The 18039-nt window shown below is 40.5% G+C and overlaps 1 protein-coding gene across 1 annotated transcript in view; it reads right to left on the reverse strand.

Annotated features, from left to right (window-relative positions):
* LOC142370127 (LIM zinc-binding domain-containing Nebulette-like) overlaps positions 1–18039 on the reverse strand; it is a 38634-nt gene that overhangs the window by 2167 nt on the left and 18428 nt on the right. The window contains exon 4 of the mRNA XM_075452572.1: positions 5908–5992. Within this exon, the coding sequence (XP_075308687.1) occupies positions 5908–5992 (85 nt within the window). The remainder of the gene's footprint in view (positions 1–5907; positions 5993–18039) is intronic.

Raw genomic sequence — 18039 nt, forward strand, 5'->3', positions numbered from 1 at the left:
ATAGCAAAATATTCTAGAGTCAAATGTGAGACCGTCTGTCCGACAGCTAAATCTTGGTTGAAACTGGCTCATCAACAGGACAATGTCTAAAAAAGAAAAGAATCAAGATGTTGCAATGGTCCAGTCAAAGTCCAGATCTCAACCTGACTGAAATGCTGTGGTGGGACCTTAAGAGAGCTGTGCATAAACCGATGCTGCAAACCTCAATGAACTGAAGCAACGCTGAAAAAAAGAGTGCAGGGCCAAAATTCCTCCACAACCATGTGAGAGACTGATAAAGTCATACAGAAAACCATTACTGCAACTTACTGCTGCTAAAGGTGCTTCTATAAGCTGTTGGATCATGGATCGGCTTCTGTGTTTTGCCTCAGTTTTTGTTCATAAATAATGACACAGTGTAATTTGTCATGTGTTGTTGTTCATCTGAGGTTGTATTTACCTCATTTTAAGCCCTGATAAGGACCAGATTACTTGCTTTTATTATGTTTAGATATGTAAAACCTGAGAATTAACAGAGGGCATACTTTCTTTTTCATATGCCTATATTATTTTTTCTACTCACTTTTACTCAGGGAAACTTGCTTTATACCTGCCTTCTGAAGAGAAAAAGGGGATTCATTGAAGATGTTTTGGTTTATTTTGTTTATCAGAAACAGAGTGTCAGCGACTGTATCGCACAATTGCTAATATTTTATCTAGCTCTGCAAATCACTGCTACAAGCCAACCAACAAACAGATTGGACACTTTACAACCCATAGAAAACAACAACAAAAGTAAATGAGCAACAGGGGGTCATTTCATTCTCTGCTCCTGCCTGCACTTCAGCTCGACCTTCTGAGGAAACACTGCAGCTCATCTGGACATAATGCCATCCCGCTGGTGTCCATCCGTCATAAGTAACAGCCCATTAGGCACCAGAAGAGAGTTATATAACACTGTAAACTGCAGATATATGACTCACGCACTAAGGGTGTGTCTGTCCTGCTATTCTGCTCTCAGTGATTGTCCCTGTTCTCGGTTCAAAGCAGAATGAATTCCCATTCATCAGTCCACAGCTCCCTGCTGAGCTAAGATGACAAGCTAATGAGCTAAAGCACCAAGAAAAAAATAGAATAAAAATTAAAAACACAATTAAAAGCAATCAAAGAAGAGGGGGAAAAGAAAGATATAAACTCAACCATAAGCACACCGAAAGAGAAATGTTTTTAACCTGGATTTAAGAGTGCTTACAGTTGTGGCTGATTTCAGTTCTGCTGGTAGTTTGTTCCAGTTGTGTGCAGCATAACAGCTAAAAGCTGCTTCATCGTGTCTAGTTTGAACTCTGGGCTCCACTATCTGACCTGAGTCAGTAGATCTCAGAGCTCTACTGGGTTTATACTCTGCCAGCATGTCATTCATGTATTCTGGACCTAAACCATTCCGTGATTTGTAGACGAGCAGCAGAACTTTAAAATCTATTCTGTATCTGACTGGGAGCCGATGTAAAGACTTGAGAACTGGGGTGATGTGATGTGATCTCTTTGTTCTGGTTAAAACTCGGGCTGCAGCGTTCTGAATGAGCTGCAGCTGTTTGAGACTCTTTTTGGGGAGTCTAGTCAGAAGACCGTTACAGTAGTCAAGTCTGCTGGAGATGAAAGCATGAATCAGCTTCTCCTGATCTGTTTGGGACATGAAAGCCTTAATTCTGGATATGTTCTTAAGTTGATAAAAGGCTGATTTGGTGACTGATTTGATATGATAGTTGAAGGTCAGGTCTGAGTCTATCAGCACGCCGAGGTTCCGGACTTGGTCTTTAGTTTCTAGAGACAGTGACTCAAGATGTTTACTGACAGCAAACCTCTTCTCTTTGTTGCCAAACACAATGACCTCAGTTTTTTCTTGATTTAACTGAAGGAAATTTTGGTTCATCCACTTTTTGATTTGCTCTAAGCAGTCGCACAATGACTCTATAGGACTGCAGTCATCTGGAGACAGTGCGAGATATATCTGTGTGTCATCTGAATAGCTGTGGTAGTTGACTTTAGAGTTCTTCAGAATTTGACCCAGAGGCAGCATGTATAGAGTGAACAGAAGGGGTCCAAGAACTGACACTTGAGGAACTCCACATGTCATAGCCACTCGATCAGATTGATTACTTCCAATAGTCACAAAATAACTCCGCTCCTCCAAGTAGGACCTGAACCATTCTAGGACTGTCCCGCTGAGTCCTGCCCAGGTTTCCAACCTGTTCAGCAGTATACTGTGATCCACAGTGTCAAATGCAGCACTGAGATCCAACAATACCAGAACTGACATCTTGCCTGAGTCAAGTGTTCAACCTTATGTCATTTAACACTTTAATAAGAGCCGTTTCTGTACTGTGGTGAGGTCGGAAGCCTGACTGAAATTTGTCAAGGAGTCCACTGGAGTTCAAGAAGTTAATGAGTTGATTAAAAACCACTTTCTCAACAATCTTGGCTATAAAAGGAAGATTTTAGATGGGTCTGTAGTTGGTTAAAATGGAAGCATCCAATGTTGTCTTTTTTAGGAGTGGCTTGATGGCAGCTACTTTTAAGGGTTTAGGAAACGTGCCTGATTTAAGTGAGCAGTTTATTATTTGCTGCAAATATGTTTGGACAGAGCTTACAATAGTTTTAAAGAAGTCAGAAGGCATTGTGTCGAGACAGGATGTCGATGGTTTAAGATGCTGGACTGTTTCTTCTATGGTTTTTTGGTCAACTGTATTGAATTCTGACATCATAGTTGATTGATTCCTAGGTGGTTTTAAGGATTGCAAGTTTATTTAAGTTACAGCAGGCTTTTCTCTGTTTTTTTTCTTTGTTTTATGGATTACCTGCCCACTACAGCTTTTTCAGTTGTTGTTGTAAAATAAAAGTTTAGTATTTTCATCTTCAGCCACGTTTGTCTGCAGATGTATGTTAAAGGGGAACTCCGGGGCATTTGAAGCGCAATCCCATTGCTAGAGGTTGTCAAATACTGACAGTAGGACACAGACTGGTGCAAATCGGCGCTCCCTGTGCGGCGATTGTGCTGTTTGCGCAGCCTGTCATGCGAGGCTAATATGTGGTGGCTAAGGGGCAAGCGCTAACCCTTCCACGTAAAACAACAACTTGCACACTGCAGAAACGTCACACCACTTTATAAACCATCCGACAATAAAGTCACAAGCCTTACCATCAAAACCATATGCATGGTTCTCACATAACTGGCATGGGGACGTTACAAAACAACTTTATAAACAGCATGTCACTTACCGCTTGTCGGTATGCTCGCGCATGTGAAAGCCCAAAAGAGTCAATGGACGATAATCCCATATCCAAAGCAATTATCTTCTCTAGAAAAACTGCGTTCAAGTATTTAAAACATTACAACAATACATGCCCAGTAATATTGTTGTAATGTTTTAAATACTTGAACGCAGTTTTTCTAGAGAAGATAATAGTTTTGTATATGGGAGTATCGTCCATTGACTCTTTTGGGCTTTCACATGCGCGAGCATACCGACAAGAGGTAAGTGACATGCTGTTTATAAAGTTGTTTTGTAACGTCCCCATGCCAGTAATGTGAGAACCATGCATATGGTTTTGATGGTAAGGCTTGTGACTTTATTGTCGGATGGTTTATAAAGTGGTGTGACGTTTCTGCTGTGTGCAAGTTGTTGTTTTACGTGGAAGGGTTAGCACTTGCCCCTTAGCCACCACATATTAGCCTCGCATGACAGGCTGCGCAAACAGCGCAATCTCCGCACAGGGAGCGCCGATTTGCACCTGTCTGTGTCCTACTATCAGTATTTGACAACCTCTAGCAATGGGATTGCGCTTCAAATGCCCCGGAGTTCCCTTTTAAATGTTAGCTCACATTAACCTTTAAAAGGAAGGAAAACTAAGTATGTAGCTTTCAATGTTATCTTTGGGACAGTGTGTCATATATTTGATTTTCATAATTTACTGATTTTGAAACTATAACAGTAAATATTGTAAATTTCTTCTGTTTACTATCCTAATTTTAAATCTTCGTGTGAGCCGATGCTTTGGCTGTGAGACACCAACAAACATCATGAAGTCTAATGATCGTGTCCCATCCACTCCTCTGTACTCTTCTGATTATTTTATTTAATGTAAAATAATCAGCTTTCTTTACTGGAACTTGTAAGCTTCAGCGCTAATATAAAGCAAGATCAATGTGACCTCCAGGGACGGCAGAGGCGTGGAACGGAGAAGTTAAAGAGGAAGAGGAGGTATGAGAAAAAAAAGAGAGAAAGAGAGAAAATATAAATAGAGAATGACTTTTTTATTAATGGCACATAACAAAATGCAAACAATCTTTAAGAAAATCTAAATCTATTGTGATGTAAATTCAAGAGACAAGAGTCTCCCTTCATGTTATTTCTTCTACGTTCCACACCACAATAGAAGAGTTTACCATCAAATGTTTTGGAACCAGCTTTTGCTTAAATAAATGTTATCAAACAAAAAAAAATCATAAAACTTACGTGGCACCCAATGTGCATCTCAGTGGACTGCACTTCCCATAAGACTGCTAACTGAGTGGGACTTTATGGAGTGCGAGAGTCAGCAAGCAAGATGTCAACAAAAAAAATCAGCTAAAACAGTAACAGTTACAGGACATCACCCAGTATGAGATCGCTCACAAGGATCGTCTATCAGCCAACAAAAACAGGAGATGATGATAAGCAATGAACTTAAAGCCGAAGCTGTATTCTGAGGGATCTGCTATATATAAAACTGTTCACATACAGGAGCAGTGTGATATATGTTTAAGTCTGTGGTCTGTGAATGACAAACAGGAAATAGGTGATCTTTATAGAGCAGGACACAAACAAGCAGAAGAAACAGCATGTCCCCTTCTGCAGACTGCTGAGTGGACATCTGTCCTTTTGTGTATCAGTCTGATGGGCTGACACACACAAAAACGCACACATACAGGATGAGGACATATGACACAGGAGAAGAGTGGCTGGTTCATTCCTTCACTTGTCTCCTTTGGATCAGTTTGTATGTCAGTAAATCAACACAGTGACTCATCTCGCCTTCAGGAGTCAGAAGTGTCAGAGCAGCTTTTTCTGGTGCACCTGAACATTTGTTTCATCTCCCTGTGGTGCCATGGGCGAGGTGACATGAGCCAGAAAGATGCTTTACACCACATTAGTGGGACAGGAGCTGTAAACTGTGACTAATCCAACGAGACCTGGATGTAAAGTAGTATATCTTTCTTACAAATTCAACACCCAGGCATCCGTTGTCCCCAGGATGTACCTCTGACTGAACATCTGTACAGCAGTTAGTGGAGAGAATCTAGCTTTTTTTTCCCTGCAAATGTAGCACAAATTTAACTCAGAAAATAACAAAGAGAAAGTTTTTGCTATTGGTACAGTCATATGGAAGTGGACACACTGAGATAAACAGCAAAATCTCTAAATAGTTGCTATAAAACTATTGTAGAAGAAACAGACACTAAAAGAGCTCCAGTGAAGCTTTAAACTGTTGAACAAAACAGGAAACATTAGGAAAATAAGGTTTTATTCTCATATTATTGAATTATCACTTCATGGCTCCAGATGGAACTGATATTTTTGTCTGGATTTTTAAAGTTAGTGTTCACGGTTGTGTTTTGATTTCATCCCTTTACAAACATTCAAAATTTTTGATTTTTTTTTCTAATAATGTCTCTGAAACCATGGTTAATGTGTCAATATCACATCTATAATGAAATCATCAAACCTGTTTGGGATTAAAGAGAAAAGAAAACTGATAGTATGACATCATCTGTGATGGACAGAGATGTCACGCAATAGGATGCAGTGACATCATCAAAGCAGGTCAAAGATGGAAGCTGTCCTGGTGACACCTGATGACTGGTGTGTGTGTGTTTATGTGTGTGTTTACCTGGCTCTGTAACTCGCTCTGCTGTCTCAGTCTCAGGTTCTCTGGTGTGTCGGCCACAATGGTGAACGACGTCTTGGGGTAATGTCTGAAAAATAAAAATATTCCATTTTAAAACTGCTCATGTAAGGTGGGAAGCTTCTCGTAGAGACAGGGGGAGACAAAGAGTTGCAAGAAGGAAGGCCACAATATTTATTCACACACTGAACAGCAGGTAGTTTGGGATTAAAGTCATGATTCTGTGAAGGTTCTGACATGTTCAAGCTGTACTTATTTATGAATCAAATGTGTCATAAAAGGGAAAGTAATAGAAAACAAATGCAGAAATTTGGTCTAACAGGAGTTTTTTATTTTGCTCATAGAAGTTTTTACAGCTTAAACTTCAGGCCTGGTTTTGTAATATGAACTTTTTAGTCAGCTTTTCATGTTAATTTTCTTAGTGGTGGTTCTAATAACATAATCAGGCCTGGTCAGAGCATTCTGGGTATGTTTGCACAAGGAAATACCAGGTGTGGTTGTTAGATACTTTTCCCGGGAAGTAGCTGATTGTTACTGCTGAAAACAAAGTTGATAAGACCAAAACAACACCGCTGCTGGGCGTAAAACAGTGAAGCAGGATCCTGCGTCATACATGGCAAAGGGACTGCGGTCATGCAAAAGTTCTCTGTAGGTTCATCAATATGGGCAACAGCTTTCACATGAGTCATTTGATCAATTGTGAAGAAAATGTAATGATTATGTTCGCTTTAAACCAAAAATATAATAATTAGTCTGAAATATGCCTTGCCTAATGGAAGCTGGATTAAGCGGGTATAGAAAATTGATGGATGGATGGATGGATGGATGGATGGATGGATGGATGGATCATTTCAGCCATTTATTCCTCACTGGCTCAGCTCACCTACAACTGAGCCTTCTGAAACGAAATACAACCAAATACAGGAACAAAGAAGAAGAGGAAGTTCTCATTTCAAGCTTGAAGTAAAGAAAAGTCTATGATCTCATCTTTAAAAGAACAATAGCACTTTGGAACCATTCACAGTATTCTTCTCAATTAATTTCAACAATAAATGCTGTGGCTTGAAAAATGTCAGAGCCCCTTCCATAACTGAGCGTAACCTTAAAGACTTAATGACCCAACAGGACGATGACATTAGCAGAAACAATGACCCATTGAGAGGTCTTAAATCTAAAAGGCAGCACAAATCCATGACTCTCGTTATCTCACTTGACCTTTTGGTGTGTTGATAATGCTCTGAAAGGATATGTTTGTATCTGAGAACAGCATCAGTTTGGATTTAAAGCTTTAGTCTGCATGGACGGGATGACGCTGGCTCTGAGTGACTACAACATGAGGACATGAGACAGAGGTGGAAACACTTTACCTCTTAGTGTTTTAAACGGAAGAGATCTTTAAGGAACATTTTGTAAAAAAAAAAAACTTAATTAACTGGCTATGGTCATAGTCTTGAGCTTTTTCAGAGTCTAAAATCTCTGTTGCCCTCGATCCTTTCCTCATATAATGGGTTCTAAACTGGTCCTCAGTCGCCATCAACCATTAAGTCTGATCATAAAGGTCTTTCATTCACTCATCGTGAACCCTGTCCCACTTAACTAATCCTGTAATGCAGTTATTGGGCCTTTTAGAAGTCTTACAAAACATCTGAGGGGTCGTGATTCACAATAAAAAAGAAGAAAAATGTGTATTTTTATTAGTTTTCTTCATATTTTTTCCACTGAAACTGAGCTTCATGAACTTGGGACTCTGCACAATTTAAATCAAACTATGATTTAAATGTGTTGATAATTAATCTTTTTTTTATGTCTGAGTTATCGGTTTCATTTTTGTTTTTTTTTTGTTTTTTAAATACTCCATTTCCCTTTTTGTTAAAGCAGGACAGGAGGGCTTCCCGGATTTGAGAAATTTGCTTGTTGGAAAGTTGTGAAATCTGTTGAATTTATACCGTACATCAGGTATCTGCCTGACACTGGTTTACATGTATTAGATCAGAAAAGCAGCACTGAGAGCATCTCACATCCAGAGTCATGACAACCTTTGTTTTTAGAAAAATACTACGGGTCATAGGTAGAGGTGGACCCATTGATCAATTGGCTGATTAAAAACACAAAGCCCGGCAAAACACAAATAAAATAGCAGCACACAAAGCTTGGTAACTGCTTTGGTCTGTGAGCAGATTGGAAGCACTGGAGGAGCTCTATAGAACCAGGAGAGAAGCAGCGTCCTCACCATCTGAGCAGTTTTCTTTTGAGCGGGCTGATTCGCACAACCTTGTAGCTCTGAACGTGCGTGTGTGTGAATCATCGATGCCAGCAGCATATTCAGCTGCACAGTTTGACCACTCCACTGAAGTCCTCCTTAACTCCCACATTTCAGCTCCCACTCTGATTCTTTCCTCTCCCACACAAACACATGGTGTATCTCCCTGCTTCAGACCATAACCACCTGTAAAGGTTTCTGCTTATAGTATTTATACATTTACTATTTCTGTGTGCAATCTTTGTCTCTAGGTTTAGCTTAACAATGCTGAGATACCCCAAATTATTCTCAGATTTCTCTCAAAATAAATCTGTACATATCACACACTGGCAAATTACAAATCGAGGGCTAGAACCAGCCCATGTACCATCTCAAGCCAGCTCATGACATCCTCAAATGAAAACAATACAACTTAAAGAATAAATACATTTAAAAAAAAAAAAATTTAAATCAATAAAACCAAAGATTTAGTAAGTAATTACTGAAGCCAGTAAAAACAAAATGTCTACATTTGAATTATGATAAATTGTTATCAAGCTGTCACTTGTTCATCTCCAGTGAGAAGCTGAGATTATTGCCACAAAACAGAGATAAGAATACTCTAAATTAACCAAGACTGGGCTAAATATTTAAAATGTATATATATATAAAAAAGATCAGTGGATTACTAGGCGGTTTTAATGCAAGTAAAAAAAATATGTTATGGCAATAATTTCAGAAATATTGTGTACATTAAGTGCAAATCTGCCAGCGGATGTTTGGGATTAAAGAGTAAAAAGTAAAAACAACCCCAAAAAGCAGCATCACTGCGTTGTTGCTGAAAATGTTTTGTTTTTGTATTTGCATTTGCATTTAAAACAATAAACATCATTATGGTGGTAATTATGGGTCACAAATCATCTGCTATGGCCTGTGACTGTTAACTGATGATCAGTGGGAGACTGTAAACATTCATCTTCATCTTTATCCATCTGTCTAACCTAACATTATACCCATGAAGTAAATGTAGCTCCAACATTGTTTCATTATTGTGAAAATCATCTAAATCACAGAGCGAAATCAAAGCAGAATTAATTTGATTGAAGATACTCTCCATAAACAAATAACTTCCTAATATGTGTTGGATCCAACATCAGCACTATCCACGCTAAACCGTTTTGTCAGTGGTTGCTACGGTAACGTGACACTCAGCCTTTAAGCTTCTTTGGTATCATAACGTACAGTTCTACAGGTTTCATTCAGAACGTATTCCCTCAGCAACACTGAGTTCTAGTCAAAAAGTTACCAAAGACTTAAAAAATAAAATGCTAACATTTGATCAAAGTCTGATTTCACTCACCAACTGTTCGAGTAAAAGTTAAATTACTCATTCTGTGTCAAGTTATTTCACAATCTGACATTTATGGATAGTCAGTGAAGCACTTCCAATGTGGTTTCATTAAATGTACCCAACATACCTGGATATGTTATTAATCCTGCTTGCTTGTACACCCCATAGGTGCTGCAGTGTGGCAACAACAGCAAGTTAACATGGATGTAAAGAGGGGACAATTTAGGATGAAAAAGCATTTATTAGACCTCAAGAATCCAGGCTTTCATTCCTAAACAGTATTTTACCCAGCATTTAACTGTTCTCTAAGGTAAACCTGCACATTTGAGACTCAAATAAGCTTCAGGAAATGTGAAAAATTACTCTTCAATATTCACTGAGGCTCCTTGAATTTCATATCAAAGAAATTAAATTCACTATTGGCAATAATCAGCAGCGTCAGGTGACTCTTTGGTTCTAATTCTTCTACTCTCTTCCACTTTTACTATTTCTCCCACTTACACCTGTGTGTCCTTTAAAATAAGTTAATCCTCCAGAGTTTACTGACTAAATGCATCAGATAACTGTCCAAAAACATCTTCTCAATGAGGACCAGTCAGAAATCTGAAGTTGGTGTAAAGCCTCTGGATCATTGTTTTTTCTCTTAAGTGCCACATGTCTCACTAATCTGGGCATCAACATTAATCTTTCAATATCACGAAAACCACTTTTTTAAATCATTAAAAGAATATTTGCAACATGTGCATGCATTACAATGCATGCCCAAAAAGACAGAACAGACTAAGAAGGAACATCCTGCTAGTCCTGATAGTGTCAAGATCTTATGACAAATGCTTGACTTTTTCCTGTAAAAACCCTGAACAATCTCCACAAAACCTCTCTGAACTACTAACTCCATCTATAAGAGCTCCAAGATCTTCTGATTGTGACGGTCTAATAGTTCTGAAAGTTAAACGGAAGTGAACAAAGTTTTAGTTGTTTATGGTTCCACATTATTCCGATTTGTAACAACATTTAAAGAGACATTCCAGCCCTTCTTTCAGAAGCTGAAATTTCTAATGAAATGTCTGTGACTTGCTTTGGTACCACAGCTCAATTCATACCGGCTGGATTTCCCTTTTTGTGGGGTTGCCTAGTCTTTAGATCTGTCCAACAACTTTGACCCACAATGTAATGTGGATATAAATTACACTCAATAACTTCTGAAACACATGACCATACCACAGAGCATACAGTACCTCACCTGAGGGCTCAAACTACCACCCACACCAATAAGATAGAAAAATACTTGACTGGCAGTTTTATTTCATAACACTTACATTTCCATCCTCTGCAGTGTAACAATGAACAGTTGCTGCTGATCCCTCTTTTAGGCTCAATCCTGTCATGATTTAAGTGAACAGGCCCAGGCGGGGAAAACATTGCACCAGAACAGTGAAGTAACTAAGTGGACAGCCAGTTCTTCAACATTGTAATTTCTCTGTTACGCCTCAGATCCATAAACCCTACGTGTCACGTTGTGAAGTCAAGTAAGTAGAAAAGACTTTTAAACAAATAAATCACAGATTACCGGTGGCACGTGATCTAAAAAACAGCAGGGAAACTGGCAGGAATACATTTTGCACATGGTGCGAGACGACACGATAATGACAAGGATCTGATACTGAACAAAGAAAAAAGCAGCAAACATTTTTAAGAGGGAGTCAATGACAAGCAAAGGGCAGGCAAGACTGACTGAAACAACACCAGGAACAGACTAAAGGAACAAAACCAGAATGCAGGAGATGAACTTAACCAAGTCTGACAAAGAAAACAAGTCAATACGAACGACTGAACAGAACCAAACACAAAAAACAAACCCACAGAGCACTGTAACACCTGGCTTCACTGTCGCTCCATTTCTATGTGCTTCGTGTAAAGGCGATAGCATGGTTGCCGCGTCTGTCACGGCGGTGTCGCACCGTGACGTCAAAATGACGTTTCAGGCCTGGCGCTTCCCTTGAAAAGACGGCGCAGCGCGTTGTCGTGCACCAATCGATTTTTGTAACTTGGCGGCGCCGAGCCCAACGAACCGGGTGGACCGATGTGAGACCAGGCTCAGTGAGGAGGTGCGTTTGTACAGACAGCTGTACGAAACTGCAGTGAAACAGCACAGGGAGCACGTAAACTCCCCAAACTGGTGCACAGAGATTGGCAGAACTTTAGGGAAAGAGGGAGAGTTCTGTAAGAATGTGTGGAAGAAGCTACAGGACAGATACGTGAAGGCAAAGAAGAGGGCAGAGACTCTGTTGATGCCGGGGGCTTCAAACCTTCACCTCTTTTAACTGAATTAAAAAATTAAAATGATCTGAAAACTGCAGCAGTATCATTAATTACAGTATTCTTGCTCTTGACAGCGGCATTGTTTTCTTCTCCACTTTCGTGGTTGTAGAGTAGAGGTAACCTTCACGTAGCAGCGCCACCTCTGTGACGGAGAAAATTGCAACTACTGGCGCGCAACGACTTGCGCCACTATATAGGGTCCTATGGCGGGCACGAACTCGTGACGTCATCAACACCGCTCGCGCGAGCAGATGCGGCAACCATGCTAGAGCCTAAAGCCCCTTACACACACGTCGCTGCTATTTACTCGCTCAGCGAGTGAAGTCAATAGAATGTCTATGTGGCGAGGAGAGTACAAGCGATGCGATGTGGGCGGATTCCGAGATGAACATATTTCAACTTCGAGCGACGCGAGTAAAGCGAGTAAAAGCGAGTAGCCAATTAAAATGCAGAATACAGATTATTGACAGGTGACGTTCCCCCAGTGTTCTCCAAACAGTGGCCACCCAACCAAGTCAGCAAAAGCACCCAAGCGAGTGGCGAGTAGGCGAGTGAGCGAGTAGCGAGTAAATAGCAGCGACGTGTGTGTACGGGGCTTTAAGATTTCAGAGGCTAACATTAAGAGCTACTATTTGTATGACCTACATTTCACCAAAGTTTACACCATTATGTCTGCATTGTTACTTCTTACAGCTGCCAAATACAGTATGTTCATGTATTGATTCCTTTCATTTCTGGCATAATAGCAGTTTTGTGCTGTGTCGCAGACGTAAGCGTGTCTCTAATAAGATCGGCAGGTTAGTTTTTGTACTTGCTGGTTCCAGGTTTACAGATGCTGCAATTGGAAGAGAACTCCCAACTGGGAGGAAATTAAAGACCACTAAGCAGAGGTCAGACTTCTTAGTCGAGACATAAAACATTAAACAAACTACTGATAGAGCATTATTACCGACTTTATTTCTCAAGGTAAATGGCCGCTATATAACTGCTGATGAGAATCTGCTGTTAAATGAAAAAAAATGAAAAAAAAGTGTTTTGACTTCCCAGTTCTGAATGCAGATGGGCTTACTAAATGATTCCTCTCTTAGCTGTGACACAGAAATTTACTTCAAATCTGAACGTCTCACTGAATGACTTATTTTCAGACCTGACTGAGTTTCAGACACCCAAATATATGCTTTCAGGAACAGAAACAATCAAAAGACATTTTAGGCAGATACTCTCATTGTCAGGAGGAGGCTTCCCCCAAGAGAAAACTCTTCCTCGTTCTGGGCTCGTGACAAAAGTTTGGAGTTATGAAGCATGCAAAGCTAATCTAGAGATACCAAAGATTTAGAATTAAATGACTGGAAATGATCATGGCAGGTCCAGTTTAAATATCTGGATGAAGACTTGGTTTGGGTTTAGAAAATGTGAGTATTATCTAAGTAGTAATTATGGCTATAGTCAGAACAAATGAATGAATGCATGTCAGTCTCCTCTCATGTTGCAAACAGAACTGTGTTTGACGAAAGTGTGGCTGTTTTTTCAAACAACAGCACATTTGTTTCACTTCTGTTGGTCTTAGTTTAGTCTTAAAAGCCCACACACTCACACATGCACACACAAGCTAATTCTGGCCTTAGGTTTCATTTCACCTGCTCCAGGCGGTCGCTACTGGCAACCATGGATGCTTTGTTAGGTTGTTGCAACCCAATACTTTTAGACAAAGACCAGCTCTGTGGGATGTTTTTCAAGCACACACACACACACACACACAGAGCAAGCCAAGGTAACTCTGTTCTGGCTGGACAAGCAGCTCAGGACAATAACTGAGTTTGTGTGGAGTCTTTAACAGCCGGCTGACATTCAGACGCCTGCAGGAGACAAGCAGACCTGTATGCTCTGTTCACATACATTTACAGGCCAGGATCAAATAAAAGATACATGTTTCACATTTGAGAGAAAGACTAAGTAAGATTTAAAAGAATACTGTAAAAATAGGCTGATATATCCAGACTTTCTGAGTCAAGCTTCCCAGTACTTCCAAAAATGTGGCAATCCTAATGTTTCACATTATACAGTAAAGTCTTTGAAACCTCATCTAACAAAGAATGTTCAATAAGCTTATTTTTGTGTTCTTTTGGAAAATTTTCATATTCAGTTCCAGACTCAGAATGACTGACTGATTCTAAAAGGATGAATTAATTTGTAATCACCCTCCCAACACACAACACTCCTAAACTCACCCTCAGTCACATATCAGAGACAACCGTTAAACATACAAAGAGCAGACCCCTCAGATAAACAGGCAACACTGCTGCAGGTAGAAATGTTAGTTTATAGAAGAAAAGTGCAGCCCACCGAGGACAGCTGAATGACATTTTAAGTCATGGTTTGTTCTCCCCAGTGGCACATCAGCCAGACAGCAGCAGAGTGAAACCACAAAAACTGTCACAGAAACTCTGACTTCCAGTGTTTAACTCCAGTTCAAAGTCTGACACAACACAGTCTGTCAATTATGTCAAATAAATCACTGCTGTTGAGAATCTTCAACACTTCCACATCCAAAATAATCCTCAAAAAATCATGACTTTAAAGGACTGACGAGCTTTTGACAAAGATCCAACAATGCCAGGGAAAAACAACAAACAACCCCTGTGTTATACGTGAACAAGCCACTGTCCTGATCATGTGTGCTGCCAGAAGAGGTGATAACAGGGAGGAAGTTAGAAGCTGAAAGTTTCCACTGTGAAGAGCTCAGCTGCAGTGACGTGATAATGTTTGAGTAATAAGACCCGAGAGGTGGAAAGGCCCAATAGTTTCACTTTGTCTCACTTACACAAGTAGACAATAGCACATAAACTCTAATTACACACACTGCTTAACAAACACTAAGATGCTTCTACGACATTGGCTAAATATAACCTCACACTCACACAGTGCATTAAAACACACACACACACACACAAAATGTCCTTTTAAACTGTTTCCAATAATACCCTCAGACACATCCTGCCTTTCTGTTACCGCTCGGTTAAGACATCAGATTTACAATACACCAGAGTGTGTGATGTAGTGCATGGGTGTGTTGTGGATACAGATTTAGATTTACCATTGTCTATAATGTTGCTGTGGCATTTGCCAAACAACGACAGTCTCCTCGCTCCCAGCAGCAGTGACGCACAAGAGTCTAACTACTCATTCAGACACACAAAGTCAGTGGTTAGGTCCAGAGAAAAGCACGTTTAAATCCAAAAACTGCAGCGTTTTTTGTTGCCCATCTTTTGTGTGTGATGACTTACCTAAGAGTCATAGATTATCTTCCTGCATCAGTGCAAATGTAAACATCTCTATCAAAGAACTGTCATTTTATGTTTGTGAAGATGAAAGTTTTGAGGGAGAAAACTTTCTAAAACATTTAGTCCTGATTTGGTGCTGAAACTCAGCTGAGAAAGCACAAAAATGTTTCTTTTCTCTCCATTTTTAACACAACATCCCAGGGACTGTGGTCATAGTGGCCCTCATTTATCAAGCCGTCGTAGAAAGCATAGTTGATATGAGCGGAGAACTCGTCGTACGCAGAGGCTCAAGTGAGATTTACAGAACATGCGTACCACACCAATCCCATCGTAAGACCGAGCGGCTGTTGATAAATCCGGTGGCTGAAATCCATCGTAATTATCCTAATCACGCCTTCTACAAAAGGGGGTTGAGAGGCCGCACCTCTAGAATTTGCGACATGGATAGACGAAAGGCGGCAAAGAAACCCTGTCAACACTGTTGACAGCTGGGACGGCTGTCAACAGCGTTGGCGATGTAAATCGCAGACCGGACGAGTTATGTATTTTCCCCTACTGTGATGGTCAATAAAATGTGATAAACTCCAGATTAAATGAAATCTAAAATTGAACGATGTTTTACTTTTTCTCCAATAAGATCAGGAAGAAGTGGTCCGAAATGAAATTGGCCACAAAAAAGGTCGCAGCTCTCAGACGCAGCATGTCACAAACGGGGGGGGGAGCTCCGATCCAGGTTTGGATTTGAGTGTCTTGGAGGAGAGGGTGGCTGGCCTGATCGGAGCTACGTCTTTTTTCCTTGAATAACAGAATGCTTACCAAAAGTCAGAATAGCTGAATAAGTTCCTCTCTCCTCCTGAGTGCTCTTAGCTGTGCAGGCTGGTGGTAGGGATCTCTGGGTACGGGGTCCTCTGGATGTACATCTGGAAATGGCACTCTTTTTTTGGGCAATGTATGGCGAACCGCGCATGCAATAATAGTATTGCATACCTTTTCGGGCGTATATAGAAGGGTTCCCCCCACAGCCGAGAGACAGATCTGCCCTTTAGGTGCCCTAACCTCTCCACAGTGCGCAGTGTTAAAGCGCCTCTCCTGTTCGGTGTGAGGGTGCGCGGTTGAATAATGAGCCATCACTCTTCCAATTACGGAGTTGTACTTGTTTAATTTATTTAATTTGCGTTTATGTTTATATTTATGTTGAAGTCAAATAAAACATGGGCCTTCTTTGAAGTGATAAGTCTGTAATTTTAACCAAGGGATTTGTTGCGACTCATGAGGCACGCACTAGTGACGCTGCTGTTTATGTATGCTATTGCAGTCACCGCAAGTCAAAATGGAAAAGTGCGTACACTGCTTCAGACCTGTCGTGGCGATTTCATCTTTCCTGCGCTCACGATGGATTTGATAAATGCCAACCTTTGCGCAGAAAAGAACGTACACACGACCTACGCATGTTTTTCGTCTTACGCAAGTTTGATAAATGAGGGCCACTGTCATTACATCTTGTACGACAAAATGACCTCTTTGTTCCTGCTGCTCTTCTCCAACTCAGCAAACCTCAAAACATTTTGAAACAAATCCATTTGACTTTGTGCAGTTAACCCTAACCCTAACCCTAACCCCCAAACTGCTGAAGCCCCATGTTAGCTTTAAGCAAGACATCATGTGCTGGTCAGTAATCATTTCAGTGTAAAAGTAATAAAACGTACAAAAAAAGACAGGAGCAGGATTTAAAGTGCTAATATAAAACAGAAAAACTCCTCATACTGTAAACTACTGCAGCAGATCTGTATTTGAAAGGCCACTTTAACAAAACGCCCACCCCTTATTCTATTTCCCGAATTGGACTCAATTCCTTCACCTGACTCTTCTTTGTCTTTCCCACCAAAAATGTGAGCAGACCTGAGAAAAAAAGAGTGGAGGTGGTAAAGATTTAACAAAATAACCGGTCCTTACTTCCTTGTTTAGAGCTCTTTTGACACACCCATTGTCTCCTTAAGTCTTGATCTTTTCTCTGCTTTTCAGGACTTGAGATATATCCGTGTCAGTATAACCATGGATGACACCGTTATAACCCTATTATGTAGTGTTCTGACTATGGAAAGAGCTTTGTGACACCAGGTCAGAGCAGACGACAGGGGAACCGTCTTGTCAGCTGTCACTGCAGTTAAAATGGGCTGCATGATGGGCTCATCACAGTGCTCAGTGCTCCCCATCAACGACAACACAAACAAGAAACGGACAGGAAAATGGTGCCACGTGCTCAGATGCTGACAAGTAAGACAAGAGAGGCTGAAGTTTCCCAAGTAGCCGTCATCGGTCAAAGCATGCTGACATAAAGCAACATGGATGCTCCTTTGGTGAATCACTGGAAGTGAGACAGATGAAGAAGAGGAAGAGCGGCGAAGACAGCTGAATGTGTCAGTATGTGTTCTCTGGTGGGTCTGGCTGCTCTCCATCTTCCTGCTTAGGTGTTGATGAAAGTCTCAGTGTGGGCTCAGGACAGACTTGGCTCTTATAAACCTTTCTAACAGTGGTGTCATGGTTTGTGGATTTCTTGGATTTGATTTCCTTACCTTGGATTTTATTTGTTTTGTTTGATTCTGTTTTCTCGTTTGTGGTCTTAGCATTTTGAGTTATTGGTTTGAACTACGACTCATTCTCTGCTTGTATTAGTTTATTCTAGATTAGCTTTTTTGTTTATAGTCCTTTTTTGGTTAGCCTTAGTTGGTACCCTCCCTTTTGCTTAATATTTGTCTTCACTCTTAGTTTTGTCTGGCCTCAGTTTGGTTTCTAGTTCATTCTGTTTCAAATCCTCACCCCTTGTTGTTCTCAGTTCCCCTGTTTGGTCCTCAGCTCCACACTCACCTGTTGTCTATCGGTCACAGCTACAGTCACTTGTCTCATCAGTCCCTTCTGTATTTCAT

The sequence above is a fragment of the Odontesthes bonariensis genome, chromosome 20, assembly GCF_027942865.1.
Source record: "Odontesthes bonariensis isolate fOdoBon6 chromosome 20, fOdoBon6.hap1, whole genome shotgun sequence".
Lineage (NCBI taxonomy): Eukaryota > Metazoa > Chordata > Actinopteri > Atheriniformes > Atherinopsidae > Odontesthes > Odontesthes bonariensis.